Source organism: Pongo pygmaeus, chromosome 11 (assembly GCF_028885625.2).
Source record: "Pongo pygmaeus isolate AG05252 chromosome 11, NHGRI_mPonPyg2-v2.0_pri, whole genome shotgun sequence".
Lineage (NCBI taxonomy): Eukaryota > Metazoa > Chordata > Mammalia > Primates > Hominidae > Pongo > Pongo pygmaeus.
The window spans coordinates 96720395-96741755 of record NC_072384.2 but is presented as its reverse complement, the minus strand read 5'-3'; the positions used below and the strand labels follow the sequence as shown (position 1 = coordinate 96741755).

The 21361-nt window shown below is 38.2% G+C and overlaps 2 protein-coding genes across 19 annotated transcripts in view; one reads left to right on the top strand and one right to left on the bottom strand.

The window, feature by feature from the left end:
- Positions 1–21361, bottom strand: part of CCDC150 (coiled-coil domain containing 150) — a 94298-nt gene that overhangs the window by 13850 nt on the left and 59087 nt on the right. For 10 of the 17 annotated variants that reach the window (XM_054477072.2, XM_054477079.2, XM_054477071.2 and 7 more), the window contains 3 exons: positions 20721–20804; positions 7173–7280; positions 696–824 (listed from right to left, as the gene is read on the bottom strand). In XM_054477072.2, the coding sequence (XP_054333047.1) occupies positions 696–824; positions 7173–7280; positions 20721–20804 (321 nt within the window). Of the gene's footprint in view, positions 1–695; positions 825–5679; positions 7114–7172; positions 7281–20720; positions 20805–21361 lie in introns of those variants that run through there. The other 7 variants (XM_063647770.1, XM_063647769.1, XM_063647772.1 and 4 more) reach the window with 2 other exon arrangements.
- LOC129031164 (uncharacterized) lies at positions 6393–21280 on the top strand. Of its 2 annotated transcripts, none has more exons than XM_054477091.1 (3): positions 6393–6683; positions 8782–8879; positions 21072–21280. In XM_054477091.1, the coding sequence occupies exons 1-3, from the start codon at positions 6555–6557 to the stop codon at positions 21181–21183; spliced, it is 339 nt and encodes a 112-aa protein (XP_054333066.1). In that variant the 5' UTR covers positions 6393–6554; the 3' UTR covers positions 21184–21280. The 2 variants fall into 2 exon arrangements, 1 of the variants encoding a protein (XP_054333066.1); XR_008500972.1 differs by having other exon boundaries at positions 6396–6538; positions 21072–21277.

The window sequence follows — 21361 nt, the reverse complement described above, 5'->3', positions numbered from 1 at the left end:
GAGAAAAAGAAAAGCTGACCCCGAGATCCTATGGTGAACTCTGCAGCTTCCCAACTGTGGTCATGTTACAGCATACACATTAACCAGAGAGGCCTGACTCAGCACAACCTGCTTCCAGAGGTGGTGCCAGGCTGGCCTCTCAGCTGTCTTCTGATGGGGTCAGATGAGAATAATACATCTGAAATGCATTAGAATTATCTGAGAAAAAAAGACTGTAAGAGAAAGTGGAAGCTGCTGAAGAATGAGGTAACTCACAGCCCTCCTCAGAGAGACAAAATCTAGCACTTGCTGACAAACAGAAGTTTGGGATGTGACCTCTATTCCCACTAAGCATACACACACTGTTAAGGAGAAAGCATCACAGAAATCTTACACCACATTAATCAAGCATAAAACTATAAAGGTTATTATTACCAAGATCAGATGTGTTTCAACAGAAAAAATTAGAACTTTCTCTTTTGAGTATTTAAGACAGAAAGTTAAAAAAAAAAATTGGAAGTTATATATATATAATGTATTTTTAAGAGAAAAATTTTAAACTATTCTAAAATTATCTTTTCTCTAGAAAAAGAAATCCTCCCCTGATCAATCCTTATTCTTACTAATGGAAGCAAGAAAGCGAAACATATGGCCATGAAAGATTTCATAAGTGCTTCTTCTCAGTGACAGACGGTCAGAAGGGACTGATTCCTTGCCTTCTTGTTTTCCCTGTCCTCCACAGCCTCGAGGTCTTCTTTCAACTTCTGACTCTCTTTCAGGGCCGCATTACGACACTTCACTGTTCGGGACAGCTCCTCTTTACTTCTTTCAAGAATAGATTTCACCTAAGTAGGAAAAAAGAAACAATAAATAACATTACAAATCAGTGATTAGAATAAGACATAGAAATTTAGAAACCAAATTTTAAATGTTTAAATATATTTATTCACTACCATAAATAAAACCCATCTTTACTAGCTGCTTATTCCTTTAAAGGAAACTACAACAAAAATATCTGTGTGAATAAACATAGACAAATCTAATACATTAATCTCCATGAAAACACAAGAATAGGGAGAATAAGACTATCTATGAAGCTGAGATGTAAAATGGGAGAGAAATTATTATGAGACTAGCTTCCTTTTGAAAATATTAAAAAAATGCACAAACTAATATTATAAAAGCAAAGATGTATAAATACTAAATAGGTCAAGAAAACAGTGTTACAGCAGAATGAATCCTAATTAGAAGTACAGTATTAGAACCTCATATCCTTGAAACAGTTTTGGTAGAGCCACACCATCAGTTCAGATAATCATACTATTTTAAATATTACTCTTTTTAAACTTTTTACTTCATAATTTTAGGCTCACAGGATGTTGCAAAAATAGTGCAGAGTCCGACATACCCTTCACCCTGATTTTTTTTTTTTTTTTTTTTGAGACTGAATTTAGCTCTGTCATCCAGGCTGGAGTGCAATGGCATGATCTGGGCTCACTGCAACCTCTGCTTCCTGGGATCAAGCGATTCTCCTGCCTCAGCCTCCCAAGTAGCTGGGATTACAGGTGTGCACCTTCACGCCAAGCTAATTTTTGTAGTTAGTAGAGAAGGGGTTTCACCATGTTTGTCAGGCTGGTCTCGAACTCCTAACCTCAGGTGATCTGCCCGCCTCGGCCTCCCAAAGTGACAGGATTACAGGCGTGAGCAACCATGCCCGGCCCCTTCATCCTGCTTCTTTTGCTGACATCTCATATCTCTGTAGTTCAACATCAAAACCAGGAAATTGACATGCATACATTATTGTTAACTTGACTAACTAGATTATATAGTTTATTCCATTTTTGCCATTTTTTCAACCTTCATTCATCTATGTGTGTATGCATGTGTATATGTGCATGCACACAGTTCCATGCAATTTGATCCTATTTACATATTCACATGACTGCCACTGCCAGTCAAGACACAAAACTTCCATTACCAGAAAAGAATTCCCTTGTGCTGTCTCTGTATTCGCTCTTCCCTCCAAAAACTCATCCTGTCCTCTGGCAACCACTAATTTGTTCTTGTCTTTCCCATACTACACTGATGTACAGTAATTTGTTCTCTATTTCTACAGTTCTGTCAAGAATGTTACTTTAGGCTGGGCGTGGTGGCTCACCCCTGTAATCCCAGCACTTTGAGGCCAAGGCGGGTGGATCACGAGGTCAGGAGATGGAGACCATCCTAGCCAACGTGGTGAAACACCGTCTCTACTAAAAATACAAAAAAATAAAATAAAAATAAAAATGAAAAATAAATTAGCTGGGCCTGGTGGTGGGCGCCTGTAATCCCAGCCACTTGGGAGGCTGAGGCACGAGAATCGCTTGAACCCAGGAGGCAGAGGTTGCAGTGAGCCGAGCCGAGATCGCACCACTGTACTCCAGCCTGGTGACACGGTGAGACTCTCTGTCTCAAAAAAAAAAAAAAAAAAAGTTATTTTAAACATTTAATACATTTTTGAATAGGTAATATATGATTCTTCTTTTTTAACAGTTTTTCTGAGGTATAACTGACATACAATAAGCTACATATACTTAAAGTGTACATTTTGATAAGTTTTGACATGTATAAGACTTTGAAACAATAATTAAGATATTGAACATTTCCATCATCTCCAAAAGCTTCCTTATGCTCCTCTGTAATCTCCCCCTTCTGTCTCTCTCTATTCCCACACTCCTACTGATTCTCACAGGCAACCACTGATCTGTTTTCTGTCACAATATATGAGTTTGTATTTTCTAGAATTTTATATGGAATTGTATCGTATGCACTCTTTTTTGAATAACTTCTTTCGCTCAGTGTAATTATTTTGAGAGTTATTCAATCTGCTGCATGTATCAATAGTTCTTTCTGTTGCTTAGTATTCTATTGTAGGGACATCACAATTTAGTTATCCATTCACCTGGTGGACACTTAAGTTGTTTCCAGTTTTAAGTTATTACAAATACAGCTGTTGTGAACAGCTGTGTACAAGTCTCTGTGGAGACATACTTTCATTTGTCTTTGGTGAACACTTAGTGGTGCACTGACTGGGTCATATGGTGGTAGTATGTTTCACTTTAAAGAAATTCCCAAACTATTTTCTAAAGTGTTTGTACTAACAGGTGTGTGGTAGTATCTCACTGTGATTTTATTTGCATCTCCCTAATGACTGATGCTTAATCTATTTCAAGCACTTATTTACCAGCCACATAACTTTGCTGAAGAAATTATCTGTTTAAATTTTTGCCTATTCTTTTTCTTAGGTTTTCTTCTATTTAAATTTTAAAAATTATTTCTAGTACCTTCTGGAAACAAGGCCTTAATCAGATATGTGATTTGCAAATAATTCCTCCCAGTCTGTAGCTTGTCTCTTCATTCCCTTAATGTTTCTGAAGAGCATAAGTTGTCAATTTTGATAAACTCCAATTTATCATTTTTGTCCCTTTATGGATCATGCTTTTGATATCAAATCTAAGAAATCTTTGTGTAATCCAAGATCATAAAGATTTCTTCCTATGTTTTCTTCTAAAAGTTTTACGGTTATAGGGTTTACATTTAGATCTATGATCTATTTTAATTTTTATACATTTTGTGAGGTACGGAGCAAAGATATTTTGTTTTTGCATATGGATATCCAATTATCCCAGCACCATTTGTTGAAAAGACTATCCTTTCTCTGCTTTCAGTTTTGTTGAAAAGAAAACGTTCATAAAACTATTTTGGATAGGTAGTACATTCACATTATTTTTAAAGTACAAAAAGATTAAGTGAAAAACATCCCAGCCGCCCAGTCTCCCTCCTCAAAAATAATGTTGCCAGTTTATTATGGGTCATTTTAGACAGTCTATGCTTATACAAGTGAATACATTCGTATATATTCTTTATCTCCCCACCCTTTTTACATCCAAATAGTAAAATATTACATATACTCTTCTGAACTTTTATTGTTTAAACCTAATAATATACATATATCTTGAAGCAGTATTGCAAAACTATGGATACAAACTATTACTTAGCCAGTCTCTTACTGATGAGATTTTGGTTGCTTCCTCTGTTGCTATTAGCTAACAATACTTCAGTAAGTGACCTTGTATACATGTCATGTGTACAAGCCAGTATATCGGTAGGAAAAAGTCCTAGAAGGACAATTGTAGGGTCAAACTTGTGATAAATATTGCTAAATTGCCCTCCATAGGAAGTTGTACTGTTTCATAATCCCAACAGTAACAAAGGAGGATGTCTTTTCCCCACATCTACCTCAACATTATAAAACATCCTTAAACTTGAACCTGCAACATTTAAAATACTTAACTTTTTCTACAGAAAAGGATCCCAGAAAAGTGCAAAAGATGGCAACTTACAGGTCCTGATAATCTACTGAATTTTGTTCTAGAAAAGTATACAAGAATATCATTTTTAAAATTCTACCAGTTTTTTAAGTGTATGTATATATCAGTATGTATATACACACACATATAAATGCAAAAATGCCACTAGATGTTTACAGAAGACATCTAAATAGTAGTGAGGCAGGAGAATAGGGTCTAGAGGCAGGGAACTTAAGGCCAATTCATGCTGATTTCCTAAAGCTGGATCAAGGAAAAACACCAAGGTCTGGGGACAGGGAAAGTGAGGCCAATTTCTGCTGACTTCCCAAAGCTGGATCAAAAGAAAAACACCAAGGTCTGGAGACAGGGAAAGTGAGGCCAATTTTTGCTGACTTCCCAAAGCTGGATCAAAAGGAAAACACCTGGGTCTTGGGACAAGGAACCTAAGTCCAATTAACACCAACTTACAAAAGCTACACCAAAAGGAAAAACCCCATCTCCCCAGCAAGTAGCAAAGGATCAAAGGCTGCTACTCTCCCTACACTCCTCCCGCTTCCACCATGTCTCAGACGGAAAGGGAGAGTGCCTTGGATTGGCCACAGGCCAAGCATGGGCCATCCCTTCATCAGCATAGAGCATCAATTCACCTCAGCCTTTAATTAGCCACAGGCCAAATCCTTCATCCAGATAAGAGGTAGCCATAGGGACCTCAAAAGGAGTACTTAAAACCCAGAAAACTTTTTAACCTTAAAACCCAGAAAACTCCACACCCTATGGAGTTCTTTCATCATTTTAATAAATCCCTGCTTTCGCTGCTTCCTTCGTCACTTTGCACGATTTGTTCAATTCTTTGTTCAAAACGCCAAGGACCTGGACAACTCACACTCACAGCCCTCCTTCTGGTAATAGTAGCCCACTCTAGAAGATAAGCTATAGTATTTTCTATTTCTAAATATCAGATAAAGATGAATGCTCTAATAAGTTTTCTCAAGAAAATATTTTCCAATGTTAAATTTCTTGGGGTTTCTTGAATTAATTTTCTATTTGAAAATGAGGCTTTATCCAAGCATTTTAGCTCAAATGTTAAGATTAGGTAGAAATTTTGAATTTTTAAAAAAATCAAAATTATATAAAAAACGCAGTCATTACTGTTACGCCAAATGTTCTATGTCTAAAACTAATTATGTGATGGCTAGGATAATGGTTTCAATCTATATTAGTCTTTTTTCTATTTGTGAAGAACCTTATTTCCTTGTTACTCATATCTTCAAGCATTATCTTTCTGGATTAATACTTCATTCTTGTATAAATTTAAAACTTCCTTAAGATTTAACTTGTGGTCTTCACTTACCGAGTCCCGTTTAAGAAAATTTGGTGATTCATCATTTATTAAAGGTCTTGAGGCTAGAATCTCTATTTTGCCTTCCAGTCTTCCCTCCATGGTTTTAATAGCATTCAACAGAGTCTTTAGAGAGATCCTAGAGTCTCCAATATCCTGAGATGTTTTCATAGAAGGCAGGTTAGGTGCAAAGCTCACACGGCGTGTAGAGTTTGGAATAACACTAGGCAAACCAACTGATGACGTTCTTTCCTTTATACTGTTTACGTGGGACCTAGAGATTTCGGGGGATTTTGAAGATGCAGGCCGCTCTGGAGATTTCCTTTTTCTTAGAGGCATTGTCAATTATTAATAAAAACAATAAAATCAGCTAAACCTAGAGTTATTTTTCAAGGAATAGCCCCTTTACCAGGAGAAACAACACAGTGTTCTAGAAGGAGCCGTAATGGAAAATATATTGAGAATGTGTTTCTCTGCTTTCAGAGTGAAGAGATCACAATGTAAAATATGACCCAGCAAAGAAACAGACCTTATGCCAACTTCCCTGTCAGAGAGCCCCTGTCAGAGAGCCCCTGTCAGACAGCCCCTGTCAGAGAGCCCCTGTCAGAGAGCGCATCTAATGAGGCCTCCTTTAACAACTCTGTGACCTCATCACTCATCAGCAGAGTCAAGTGGTTAGAACTCTATGAGTATTCCATTTGAAAACATATTTTAGTTCCTTGGTTACCAGGGGTATAGATACACAAATATCATAGACGCAGAAGTTACATATGCTTTAAGAGTTAATGATTTAAAAATAACCTAATAATATGCATGCTAAATTTGTAAATAATTGAAATGAGTCACTTTCTTCTGGTAACACCTTCCTGGGGTATGTTCTTCACTAAATGTTTTTGTTATCTTGCTTAACTTTTTCTATTCATTTGTTAAAATATTATGTGACCTACGAAAGGTTTTTAGCTTCAAGAGCCACCATGCTGACAAGTAAGCACTTTCATTACCAATACTTCTTTCAGGTGAGCATCTGCCGGCTGCAGGTGTACCCTCTTGGCACTGAGTTCTGAGTTTGCCTTTAATTCAAAAAACAAAGATACTTGTTCCTCACAACTGCCAAAATTTGTAAGGCTCAAGTTTAAAAAGCACTGCCTTTATGAAAGCATTTCTCACTGCTTCTACTCATAATAATGCTCCCTATGAATGTTCAGTAATACACTATTTTTCTGAAAAGCATAACTTTGTATTCTCTAATAAAGTTTATGGAGTACATTTCCTAACTATAATAAGCAAGTTGAATGTCTCAATCCTGCTTCAGGTATCTTTACAATTTCTGAGGCTTAGCAGAACCTTGTATGTACTAGGTGCTTGAAAAAAAGTTTGTTAAATTGAGTCAAGTGACAGCATATTGATCTTTCTGGGATTGTATGGTAAAGTGGGGAAAAAGACATCAAACAATTTCTCAAAAAAGAAATATAGCAGCAATCCGCTTTTGTAGATATTAATCACACCTGAGCATATTTAGTCTGTAGAGACTTATTCATCTTGCGTAGATGATCATTCTGTAAGCCGGTGTCAGTAAAAGATTGTACTTGTTCTTCTAGCTGTTTAACTTTTATCTAGAGGAAAAACAAAAATACAAAAAAATTTTAAAAAATAAAGACATTTAAACATATATATTTACACATATTTATATACGCCAGAAGGGGGAAAAAAGGTCATGAGTTGTAAAAAAAAAAAAAAAAAATTACAGAGACTCCTTAAAACTTGCAAAAAGCAATCCAAAGTTTAATCATGCAAAAAATGATTTAGACTCTGTAGTCATTTAAATGTACTGAGATAACTCATTTGGTTTCTAGTGCTTATAGGCCTTCAAATGGACATGACTCATGAATATAACAGTGAGATTTTGTGGCTAATATAATTCAAAAATTTGTGGCTAATATATTTGAATTGTGGTACCTGGCATTCAAAACCCTTTTGAATGTGTATAATTAGAACTGTCAATGTGCAAGAAGCAGACATATCAGACCAGAAGAATGGAGTGGGGCGGAGAACAGGCATAGAGTCTTGTGTTTCACTGACACAATATTACAAAAGTTGAATAAATGGAATTCTTATATGTTGAATTATATTTTAAAACTAATTCACAAAGATGATACTCACAAGTCTCTTTTCAAAGAAAATTATCATTTTGGAGGACAAAATCATTTAATATATACTCGTAAATCTCCAAATTATGCGTTTTTCCATATTTGCTTCCTCTTATCCCCAAACCATTCACACACAACAATCAACGTTACCGAACCTACCCCTAAATCAGGAAAATTTTCATCCAAAATTTTATTTAAATCAACTGTTCCATGTCTCAATAACTTGTTTCCTATCTGTAGAGTGCAAACATCTCTTTCAGTAGCTACTGGACATTTTCAGCAACTGTTAAAATTTGAATGGGGTGTTAGAAATCAGGATGGTTAATTAGCCTTGTGGGTGACAGTTACTGGAAGAGGGTACTGGGTGTTGGGGATGTTCTGTTTCTTGATCTGAGTGCTGATCACATAGCTATATTTACTTTATAAAAAATTCATCAGGCTGTGCCCTGTGTACTTTTCAGTATATATGCTATAGTTCAACAAGAAATTAACTGTAAAAAACAAAGTAAACCAAGCACTTACCTAACTTCTAAATTAAGGTCACAAATGCAGTTGCTTATAGGGGCCAGGCAGCTAACACAATGTTGAAATCCTAGTGGTTAAGTGATGGGGCCAATGGTAGATTAGAGTGAGGCCAAAGAACTCAAACTGACATATGTTTAAAAACAATTTTAAAAGTGCTGGAAATCTTTCAGATATATATGCCATCATCCCATCTATCCACCACTGAACTTAAAAAAAAAATTACCATTAAAATTGAAAGCTTCTGTGTAGCCTATCCCAACCAAATCTCCTTTGATCCTACAGTTAACTATTTTGCTGAATGTATCATTCCCATTCTTTAAAAAATAACTTTATATGTATCCCTAAACAGTATATAGTATTGTTTTATGAGATTCATCCATGTTAACACATGTAACTCTAATGCACCTATTTAATATGCCCTCTTAAATATTTAAAATTTCAGGCTATTCCGTTCCAAGATGACCAAATAGGAACAGCTTTGGTCTGGAGCTCCCAGCGTGCCCGACACAGAAGACGGGTGATTTCTGCATTTTCACTGAGGTACCTGGTTCATCTCATTGGGACTGGTTGGACAGTGGGTGCAGCCCACAGAGGGTGAGCCAAAGCAGGGCAGGACATCGCCTCACCTGGGAAGCGCAAGGGGTCAGGGGATTTCCCTTTCCTAGCCAAGGGAAGCCGTAACAGATGGTACCTGGAAAAACAGGACACTCCTGCCCAAATACTGCGCTTTTCCAACAGTCTTAGCAAACAGCACACCAGGAGATTATATCCTGCGCCTGGCTCGGCGGGTCCTACGCCCACGGAGCCTTGCTCACTGCTAGGGCAGAAGTCTGAGGCAGCAGCCTGGCTTGGGGAGGGGCGTCCGCCATTGCTGAGGCTGGAGTAGGTAAACAAAGCAGTCAGGGAAGCTCGAACTGGGCGGAGCCCACCACAACTCAGCAAGACCTGCTGCTTCTGTAGACTCCACCTCTGGGGGGCAGGGCATAGCTGAACAAAAGGCAGCAGAAACTTCTGCAGACTTAAATGTCCCTGTCTGACAGCTCTGAAGAGAGCAGTGGTTCTCCCAGCACAGTGTCTGAGCTCTGAGAACAGACAGACTGCCTCCTCAAGTGGGTCCCTGACCCCTATGTAGTCTAACTGGGAGACACCTCCCAGTAGGGGCCAAATGACACCTCATACAGCCAGGTGCCCCTCCAGGACAAAACTTCCAGAAGAAGGATCAGGCAGCAATATTTGCTGTTCTGCAGCCTCCGTTGGTGATACCCAGGCAAACAGGGTCTGGAGTGGACCTCCAACAAACTCCAACAGACCTGCAGCTGAGGGACCTGACTGTTAGAAGGAAAACTAACAAACAGAAAGGAATAGCATCAACATCAACAAAAAGGACATCCACATGAAAACTCCATCTGTAGGTCACCAACATCAAAGACCAAAGGTAGATAAAAGCACAAAGATGGGGAGAAACCAGAGCAGAAAAGCTGAAAATTCTAAAAACCAGAGTGCCTCTTCTCTTCCAAAGGATCGCAGCTCCTCACCAGCAACGGAACAAAGCTGGACAAAGAATGACTTTGACACCCTGACAGAAGTAGACTTCAGAAGGTCGGTAATAACAAACTTCTCTGAGCCAAAGGAGGATGTTCAAACCCATTCATTGCAAGGAAGCTAAAAACCTTGAAAAAACATTAGACGAATGGCTAACTAGAAAAAACAGTGTAGAGAAGACCATAAATGACCTGATGGAGCTGAAAACCATGGCACGAGAACTACGTAATGCACACACAAGCTTCAATAGCCAATTTGATCAAGTGGAAGAAAGGGTATCAGTGATTGAAGATCAAATCAGTGAAATAAAGCGAGAAAAGAAGTTTAGAGAAAAAAGAGTAAAAAGAAATCAACAAAGCCTCCAAGAAATATGGGACTTGTGAAAAGACCAAATCTACATTTGACTGGTGTACCTGAAAGTGACAGGGAGAATGGAACCAAGATGGAAAACACTCTTCAGGATATTATCCAGGAGAACTTTCCCAACCTAGCAAGACAGGCCAACATTCAAATTCAGGATATACAGAGAACACCGCAAAGATACTCCTCGAGAAGAGCAATCCCAAGACACATAATTCTCAGATTCACCAAGGTTGAAATGAAGGAAAAAATGTTAAGGGCAGCCAGAGAGAAAAGTCGGGTTACCCACAAAGGAAAGCCCATCCGACTAACAGCAGATCTCTCAGAGAAACTCTACAAGCCAGAGAGTGGGGGCCAATATTCAACATTCTTAAAGAAAAGAATTTTCAACCCAGAATTTCATATCCAGCTAAATTAAGCTTCATAAGTGAAGGAGAAATAAAATCCTTTACAAACACGCAAATGCTGAGATATTTTGTCACCACCAGGCCTGCCCTAAAAGAGCTCCTGAAGGAAGCGCTAAACATGGAAAGGAACAACCGGTACCAGCCACTGCAAAAACATGCCAAATTGCAAAGATCATTGATGCTATGAAGAAAATGCATCAACTAATGGGCAAAATAACCAGCTAACATCATGATGACAGGATCGAATTCACACATAAAAATATTAACCTTAAATGTAAATGGACTAAATGCCCCAATTAAAAGACACAGACTGGCAAATTGGTTAAAGAGTCAAGACCCATCAGTGTGCTGTATTCAGGAGACCCATCTCACATTGAGAGACACACATAGACTCAAAATAAAGGCATGGAGGAAGATCTACCAAGCAAATGGAAACCAAGAAAAAGCAGGGGTTGCAATCCTAGTCTCTGATAAAACAGACTTTAAACCAACAAAGATCAAAAGAGACAAAGAAGGCCATTATATAACGGTAAAGGGATCAGTTCAACAAGAAGAGGTAACTATCCTAAATATATATGCACCCAATACAGGAGCACCCAGATTCATAAAGGAAGTTCTTAGAGACCTTTAATGAGACTTAGACTCTCACACAATAATAGCGGGAGACTTTTAACACCCTACTGTCAGTGTTCGACAGATCAATGAGACAGAAGGTTAACAAGGATATCCAGGACTTGAACTCAGCTTTGCACCACGCAGACCTAATAGACATCTACAGAACTCTCCATCCCAAATCAACAGAATATACATTCTTCTCAGCATCACACTTATTCCAAAGTTGACCATATAGTTGGAAGTAAAGCACTCCTCAGCAAATGTAAAAGAACAGAAATCACACAAACTGTCTCTCAGATGACAGTACAATCAAATTAGCACTTGGCATTAAGAAACTCACTCAAAACCGCACAACTACATGGAAACTGAACAACCTGGTGCTGCTGAATGACTACTGGGTAAATAACAAAATTAAGGCAGAAATAAAGATGTTCTTTGAAACCAATGAGAACAAAGACACAATGTACCAGAATCTCTGGGACACATTTAAAGCAGTGTGTAGAGGGAAATTTACAGCACTAAATACCCACAAGAGAAAGCAGGAAAGATCTAAAATCAACACCCTAACATCACAATGAAAAGAAATAGAGAAGCAAGAGCAAACAAATTCAAAAGCTAGCAGCAACAGGCAAGCAATAACTAAGATCAGAGCAGAACTGAAGGAGATAGAGACACAAAAAAACCTTCAAAAAAGTCAAGGAATCCAGGAGATGGTTTTTTGAAAAGATCAACAAAATTGATAGACTGCTAGCAAGACTAATAAAGAAAAAAAGAGAGAAGAATCAAATAGACACAATAAAAAGATGATAAAGGGGATATCACTACCTATCCCACAGAAATACAAACTACCATCAGAGAATACTATAAACACCTCTACACAAATAAACCAGAAAGTCTAGAAGAAATGGATAAATTCCTGGACACATACACTCTCCCAAGACTAAACCAGGAAGAAGTTGAATCTCTAAATAGACCAATAACAGGCTCTCAAATTGAGGCAATAATAGCCTACCAACCAAAAAATGTCCAGGACCAGATGGATTCACAGGCAAATTCTACTAGAGGTACAAAGAGGAGCTGATACCATTCCTTCTGAAACTATCCCAATCAATAGAAAAAGAGGGAATCCTCCCTAACTCATTCTATGAGGCCAGCATCATCGTGATACCAAAGCCTGGTAACAAAAAAAGAGAATTTTAGACCAATATCCCTGATGAACATTGATGTGAAAATCCTCAATCAAATACTGGCAAACCAAATCCAGCAGCACATCAAAAAGCTTATCCACCACAATCAAGTCAGCTTCATCTCTGGGATGCAAGACTCGTTCAACATACACAAACCAATAAACATAATCCATCACATAAACAGAACCAACGAAAAGACCACGATTATCTCAATAGATGCAGAAAAGGCCTTTGACAAAATTCAACAACCTTCATTCTAAAAACTCTCAATAAGCTAGGTATTGACGGAATGTTATCTCAAAATAATAAGAGCTATTTATGAAAAACTCACAGCCAATATCATATTGAATGGGCAAAAACTGGAAGCATTTCCTTTGAAAACTGGCACAAGACAGGGATGCCCTCTCTCACCACTCCTATTCAACATAGTATTGTAAGTTCTAGCCAGGGCAATCAGGCAAGAGAAAGAAATAAAGGGTATTCAATTAGGAAAAGAGGAAGTCAAATTGTCCCTGTTTGCAGATGACATGGCTGTATATTTAGAAAACCCCATCGTCTCAGCCTAAAATCTCCTTAAGCTGATACGCTACTTCAGCAAAGTCTCAGGATACAAAATCAATGTGCAAAAATTGCAAGCATTCCTATACACCAATAACAAACAGCCAAATCATGAGTGAACTCCCATTCACAATTGCTTCAAAGAGAATAAAATACCTAGGAATTCAACTTACAAGGGATGGGAAGGACCTCTTCAAGCAGAACTACAAACCACTGCTCAACAAAATAAAAGAAGACACAAACAAATGGAAGAACATTTATTCTTCCATAATGCCGTATGGCCATACTGCCCAAGGTAATTTATAGATTCAAGGCCATCCCCATCAAGCTACCAATGACTTTCTTCACAGAACTGGAAAAAACTACTTTAAAGTTCATATGGAACCAAAAAGGAGCCCGCATTGCCAAGACAATCCCAAGCCAAAAGAACGAAGCTGCAGGCATCACACTACCTGACTTCAAACTATACTACAAGGCTGCAGTAACCAAAACAGCATGGTACTGGCACCAAAACAGAGACATAGACCAATGGAACAGAACAGAGGCCTCAGAAATAACACTACACATCTACAACCATCTGATCTTTGACAAACCTGACAAAAACAAGAAATGGGGAAAGGATTTCCTATTTAATAAATGGTGCTGGGAACACTGGCTAGCCATATGTAGACAGCGGAAACTGGATCCCTTCCTTATACCTTATACAAAAATTAATTCAAGATGGATTAAGGACTTAAATGTTAGACCTAAAACCATAAAAACCCTAGAAGAAAACCTAAGCAATACCATTCAGGACACAGGCCTGGGCAAGGACTTCATGACTAAAACACCAAAAGCAATGACAACAAAAGTCAAAATCGACAAATGGGATCTAATTAAACTAAAGAACTTCTGTACAGCAAAAGAAACTACCATCAGAGTGAACAGGCAACCTACAGAACGGGAGAAAATTTTTGCAATCTACCCATCTGACAAAGGGCTAATATCCTGAATCTACAAAGAACTTAAACAAATTTACAAGAAAACAACAACCCCATCAAAAAGTGGGCAAAGGATATGAACAGACACTTTTCAAAAGAAGACATTTATGCAGCCAACAGACACATGAAAAAATGCTCATCATCTGCAAAAATCCTCAATAAAATACTGGCAAACTGAATCCAGCAGCACATCAAAAAGCTTATCCACCATGATCAAGTGGGCTTCATCCCAGGGATGCAAGACCGGTTCAATATACGCAAATCAATAAATTTAATCCAGCATATAAATAGAACCAAAGACAAAAACCACATGATTATCTCAATAGATGCAGAAAAGGCCTTTGACAAAATTCAACAGCCCTTCACGCTAAAAACTCTCAATAAATTAGGTATTGATGGGACGTATCTCAAAATAATAAGAGCTATCTATGACAAACCCACAGCCAATATCATACTGAATGGGAAAAAACTGGAAGCATTACCTTTGAAAACTGGCACAAGACAGGGATGCCCTCTCTCACCACTCCTATTCAACATAGTGTTGGAAGTTCTGGCCAGGGCAATTAGGCAGGAGAAGGAAATAAAGGGTATTCAATTAGGAAAAGAGAAAGTCAAATTGTCCCTGTTTGCAGATGACATGATTGTATATTTAGAAAACCCCATCATCTCAGCCCAAAATCTCCTTAAGCTGATAAGCAACTTCAGCGAAGTCTCAGGATACAAAATCAATGTACAAAAATCACAAGCATTCTTATACACCAACAACAGACAAACAGAGAGCCAAATCATGAGTGAACTCCGATTCACAATTGCTTCAAAGAGAATAAAATACCTAGGAATCCAACTTAAAGAGATGTGAAGGACCTCTTCAAGGAGAACTACAAACCACTGCTCAAGGAAATAAAAGAGGATACAAACAAATGGAAGAACATTCCGTGCTCATGGGTAGGAAGAATCAATATCGTGAAAATGGCCATACTGCCCAAGGTAATTTACAGATTCAATGCCATCCCCATCAAGCTACCAACGACTTTCTTCACAGAATTGGAAAAAACTACTTCAAAGTTCATATGGAACCAAAAAAGAGCCTGCATTGCCAAGTCAATCCTAAGCCAAAAGAACAAAGCTGGAGGCATCACACTACCTGACTTCAAACTATACTACAAGGCTACAGTAACCAAAACAGCATGGTACTAGTACCAAAACAGAGATATAGATCAATGGAACAGAACAGAGCCGTCAGAAATAATGCCACATATCTACAACTATCTGATCTTTGACAAACCTGACAAAAACAAGAAATGGGGAAAGGATTCCCTATTTAATAAATGGTGCTGGGAAAACTGGCTAGCCATATGTAGAAAGCTGAAACTGGATCCCTTCCTTACACCTTATACAAAAATCAATTCAAGATGGATTAAAGACTTAAACGTTAGACCTAAAACCATAAAAACCCTAGAAGAAAACCTAGGCATTACCATTCAGGACATAGGCATGGGCAAGGACTTCATGTCTAAAATACCAAAAGCAACAGCAACAAAAGCCAAAATTGACAAATGGGATCTAATTAAACTAAAGAGCTTCTGCACAGCAAAAGAAACTACCGTCAGAGTGAACAGGCAACCTACAAAATGGGAGAAAATTTTTGCAACCTACTCATCTGACAAAGGGCTAATATCCAGAATCTACAAGGAACTCCAACAAATTTACAAGAAAAAAACAAACAACCCCATCAAAAAGTGGGTGAAGGACATGAACAGACACTTCTCAAAAGAAGACATTTATGCAGCCAAAAAACACATGAAAAAATGCTCACCATCACTGGCCATCAGAGAAATGCAAATCAAAACCACAATGAGATACCATCTCACACCAGTTAGAATGGCAATCATTAAAAAGTCAGGAAACAACAGGTGCTGGAGAGGATGTGGAGAAATAGGAACACTTTTACACTGTTGGTGGGACTGTAAACTAGTTCAACCCTTGTGGAAGGCAGTGTGGTGATTCCTCAGGGATCTAGAACTAGAAATTCCATTCAACCCAGCCATCCCATTACTGGGTATATACCCAAAGGACTATAAATCATGCTGCTATAAAGACACATGCACACGTATGTTTATTGCGGCATTATTCACAATAGCAAAGACTTGGAACCAACCCAAATGTCCAACAATGATAGACTGGATTAAGAAAATGTGGCACATATACACCATGGAATACTATGTAGCCATAAAAAATGATGAGTTCATGTCCTTTGTAGGGACATGGATGAAATTGGAAATCATCATTCTCAGTAAACTATCGCAAGAACAAAAAACCAAACACCGCGTATTCTCACTCACAGGTGGGAATTGAACAATGAGAACACATGGACACAGGAAGGGGATCATCACACTCTGGGGACTGTTGTGGGGTGGGGGGAAGGGGGAGGGATAACATTGGGAGATATACCTAATGCTAGATGACGAGTTAGTGGGTGCAGTGCACCAGCATGGCACATGTATACATATGTAACTAACCTGCACGTTGCGCACATGTACCCTAAAACCTAAAGTATAATAATAATAAATTAATTTAAAAAAAATGCTCATCATCACTGGTCATCAGAGAAATGCAAATCAAAACCACAATGAGATACCATCTCACACCAGTTAGAATGCGGACCATTAAAAAGTCAGGAAATAGAAGATGCTGGAGAGGATGTGGAGAAACAGAAATACTTTTACACTGTTGGTGGAAGTGTAAACTAGTTCAACCATTGTGGAAGACAGTGTGGTGATTCCTCAAGGATCTAGAAGGAGAAATACCATTCGACCCAGCCATCCCATTACTGGGTATACCCAAAGGATTATAAATCATGCTGCTATAAAGACACATGCACATGTATGTTTATTGTGGCACTATTCACAATAGCAAAGACTTGGAACCAACCCAAAATGTTCATAGATGATAGACTGGATTAAGAAAATGTGGCACATATACACCATTCAATACTATGCAGCCATAAAAAATGGTGAGTTCATGTCCTTTGCAGGGACATGGATGCAGCTGGAAACCATCATTCTCAGCAAACTATCACAAGGACAGAAAACCAAACACCCCATGTTCTCACTCATAGGTGAGAATTGAACAACATGAACAGCTGGACACAGGGCAGGGAACATCACACCCGGGGCCTGTCGTGGGGTGGGGAGCAGGGGGAGGGATGGCATTAGGAGAAATACCTAATGTAAATGATGAGTTAATGGGTGCAGCAAACCAACATGGCACATGTATACCTATGTAACAAACCTGCATGTTGTGCACATGTACCCTAGAACTTAAAGTATAATAAAAAAAATACTGATTTTAAAACTGGCATAATTACTTTTAGTAAGGGGAAATATAACAAAATCTAGTAAAATTTAGGATATGTACATCCTAAAACCCAGTAATTCTACTCCTAAGAATTATATTTAGCTGAGAGAATCTTCTGTATATAAGGAGACAGGTACAAAAATTCATCATATCATCATTGTTATTGTTTGCAAGCAATTAAGAACTAGCCGATTATCCATCAACAGAAGAATAAATACATTGTGGCATATTTACATAATGGAATACTGTATAGCACTGAAAAGGAAGTTCAAACCATGTTTGAACATGAGGCAGCAGTTTCCAATATAGTTTACATTAACACACAAAATCCAGTATTTATATCATTCATTAACAAGTTGATTCTGAAAATGTAGTCTTTTACCAACAATTCGTATGTATATTTTTAATCCATTCTAATCCAGTTGAGAGAGAACACACAGCAGACTACTGTTTTGACTATGTTTAGTATAGAGCTCTTCCTTTAAATTGTCTTGTAAGAGTTATGTGCTCCAAGAGCACTTTCCCTAGAGCTGATGAAGTCAGTGCCTTTGGAATGTGGCAACCCAAGACCTGACATAAAAGCACCAATGAATCAATAGTTCACAATAGTTCAAAAAGTGTTTCTTCAAAGACTATCAAAAATCTTAAACTCTTATTATAGGAATATGAACAGCAAACAGGCATGTATTTCCTTTATGATTACACAGAATCTAGATAATTTCTAAGATTGCATAGTTGAGGTTTAAAAGGTCAGACAGATAACATCAGACCCATTCATAAATTATAAAATATATTTCATTCCCAGTCAAAATTTGACTTTAAGTCTGTCATGAGGGCCTGGGATTTGTCTTATGTATTTCATAATATATTTCATTTTTCTTGAAAAAACTAAAAAAAGGTTAAAGTCATGGGTCATAGACTCTTATAAGATCATTCATTTCAGAAAGGGGAAAATTATTTTATGCCTGTAAAGATGTATATACCCAGCCTGTAATGTAGCCTATTTTTCCCAATGAGAAGTAGATAAGAGAGGTGTGCTTATTCTCCTCATTTTATAGATGATTAAGATGAAACTCAAGAAAATTAAGACCTTTCCATGGTCACACAAATGTAGATAATATTTAAATGCATCACTACCTCTGCAAAATATTAATATTAATAGGTGTTCTAGTAATTCTTTTTATTGTAGTTCTTTTTATTGTTCTAGTAATGTATTGTTCCACAAGCATCGCTTATCGACTACCTTTTAGATGGCCTGCTATTTCTGGGCCCCATCCTGTCTGCTAACCCTATGGTAAACCCTTTGAGTAGACGAGGATGAGGTTAATGCTGATGTGTTTGGCAAGCTTCTAGTGAGATTACTTATCAAATCAGCTCCATAGTTGCTGCTATGGTTTGGATGTGGTTTGACCCTGCCAAAACTCATGATGCAATTTAATTGCTGACGTAATTAAATGTTGAGAGGTAGTGGGACCTTTAAGAGGTATTTGGGTAATGAGGGATCTGCTCTCATAAAGGGTTAACGCAGTCTCACAGGGGTGAATAAGTTCTTGCTCTTGGGTTGTTATAAAGTGAGGCTGCCTCTTGTGTTTGGTCTCTTTGCAAACACCCACTCTCCCATCTGCTTTCTGCCATGACATGAGGCAGCATGAGGTGTTCACAGATAGGTTGTATGATCCTGGACTTCCCAGCCTCCAGAATCATGAGACAAATAAACTTCTTTAATTTACAAATTGCCCAGTCTCAGATATTCTGTTATAGCAACAGAAAACAAGACTAGAACAGTTGCCAAGCCTAACTGGGCTTCACTTCATACTATTTAGTCTAGTGGGCCTCAACTATGGTTGCAACATTGGAATCATATGAGGAGCTTTAAAAAGTACCGAAGTCTCTTGTAATCCCAGCACTTTGGGTGGCCAAGGCAGGCAGACTGCTTGAGCTCAGGAGTTCGAGACCAGCCTGGGCTACATGGAGAAACCCTATCTCCATGGAAAAACCAAAAATATGAAAAAACTTAGCTGGGTATGGTGCTGCACACCTGAATCTCAGCTACTTGGGTGACTGAGGTGGGAGGAACATTTGAGCCCGGAAGGAGGAGGCTGCAGCAAGCTCAGATATTGCACCATTGCACTCCAGCCTGGATGACAGAGTGAGACATCACACACACACACACACACACACACACACACACACACACACACACACACAAAGCACTTCAGTCGAGGAACTATCCCCTGAGATTTTGATTAAATTGCTCTGGGATGCCTTTCTAGTCATGGGAATTTTCCCCCTACATTTTTTTCTAGAGACAGGGTCTCACCCTATCACCCAGGCAGGAATGCAATGGCATGATCATAACTCACCATAGCCTCCAACTCCTGGGCTCAAGTGATCCTCCCACCTGGGGCTCCCACCTGAGCCTCCCAAGTAGCTAGGATTACAGGCGCTTGCCATCACGCTTGCCTAATTTTTATTTATTTAATTTTTTGTAGAGACAGGGTCTTGCTATATTGCCCAGGCTGGTCTCAAACTCCTGGCCTCAAGCCATTCTCCTGCCTCAGCCTCCCAAAGTGTTGGGATCAGGTATGAACCACCACGCACAGCCTCCCCCAACATTTTATAAAATGTTTTAAATATACAGAAAAATGAAAAGAATTTTACTGTGAACATGCATACACCAACCATCCCATCCAAATTCTACCATTAATATTCTTTTATTTGCTTATCACATATCTATCCATTTATCATTTCCTCTATCCATCCATCAACCTATTTCTTCTATGCTGCATTTCAAAGTAAATGGCAGATATCATACACTTCCCAGCATGAGGAATTTTAAAAACTGCCTAGTGATTCTAATGTGTAGCTAAGACTTAGCACCACTGATTTGGATTTCAGTGTTTCCATTGGAGTTAGTTTAAGTCAGGCTTACCTATATTAGTTGCAGGCTTCCTGCTCTGGGGTACCATAGGGACAAAACCCACAGGCAGCAAAAGAATAGTATCATCACATTTACTCAATTGCCTCTGAGTCTGTTTCCAGATTTGTTTCTTTTTAGAAATGTGTTATAAAAATTCAGCAAAAAGAGGTATACGCTTTCTACATTCTCAGTGAATGACCATGCATAAAATGATTATAATAAAGTTTCAAATAGTCACAGAATGGGTTTTGGCTTCACAATTTTAGGTTTCAGCAACTACAGTATGTAAATAGAAGTCACCTGGCTATTAATGAGCTCACAAACTTAAGGATGTTCAGAGACTATAGACTTAGTAAATGACAGAGCTAGGTATTCTCAAAAATCTAGCAATATTTAATTTGATAATTGGTATTTTTAAAATTCAGACAAGAAAAATCAGAAAATAAATCTCATACCTGGAGTTTTCCCTTTTCATAGGCCAGTTTATTTTTACTTTCAGTAATTTTTCCCAAGACTTTTTCCACCTTCTGTTGGGCAAGCTGATAAGGCAAACACAGGCATCAGAACCTCTAGGCATAGAAAGGAATAACCATTTTCATTTTTAAACAAGTATTTACATCCTTACCATTTCTATCATCATAAGATCAAGATTCCTATTTATTTGCTACTGCTGCTTTTAGTCTTTCCCTACATAGTTGATCACAGGGCTAATATGCAACATGTACAGAGACTGCTAATAAAAGCATGAAGCTTTAAGACTATCAGAGTTTGTTGGTTTTGTATATTAACTTTTTTTGTTGTGTCAGTTATTCCTTTGTAGTTGTGATCCAACACGGATGTGGTGTGGTTGTGTCAGTGACTGCAGGTAGTCTGTGGAGCATTACACAGTTCTTTACGGAAACAGCAGCTGCTTTGTGACCAGGACCACTAACAGCAGAAGGCACCTCACTTACCATGGTAAAAAGCAGTTTAGAAAAATCTCAAAAACAAAATAAATGTTTATTGGAGACTCAAACTCACTGTTTGATCAAATACTCAACACAGTATTATCTGGGGCAAACATTACCAAAGGTTTCATATTTGACGAAATTACATA

What these genes read in the sequence shown, in the direction of transcription:
- LOC129031164 (XM_054477091.1), top strand. Translation starts at nt 6,555, where the DNA reads ATGTTTTTGTTATCTTGCTTAACTTTTTCTATTCATTTGTTAAAATAT. An exon ending in ATTACCAATACTTCTTTCAG is followed by an intron (nt 6,684 to 8,781) that starts GTGAGCATCTGC and finishes TTAAAATTTCAG; the next exon opens with GCTATTCCGTTCCAAGATGA. An exon ending in ATTTCTGCATTTTCACTGAG is followed by an intron (nt 8,880 to 21,071) that starts GTACCTGGTTCA and finishes TTGTTGTGTCAG; the next exon opens with TTATTCCTTTGTAGTTGTGA.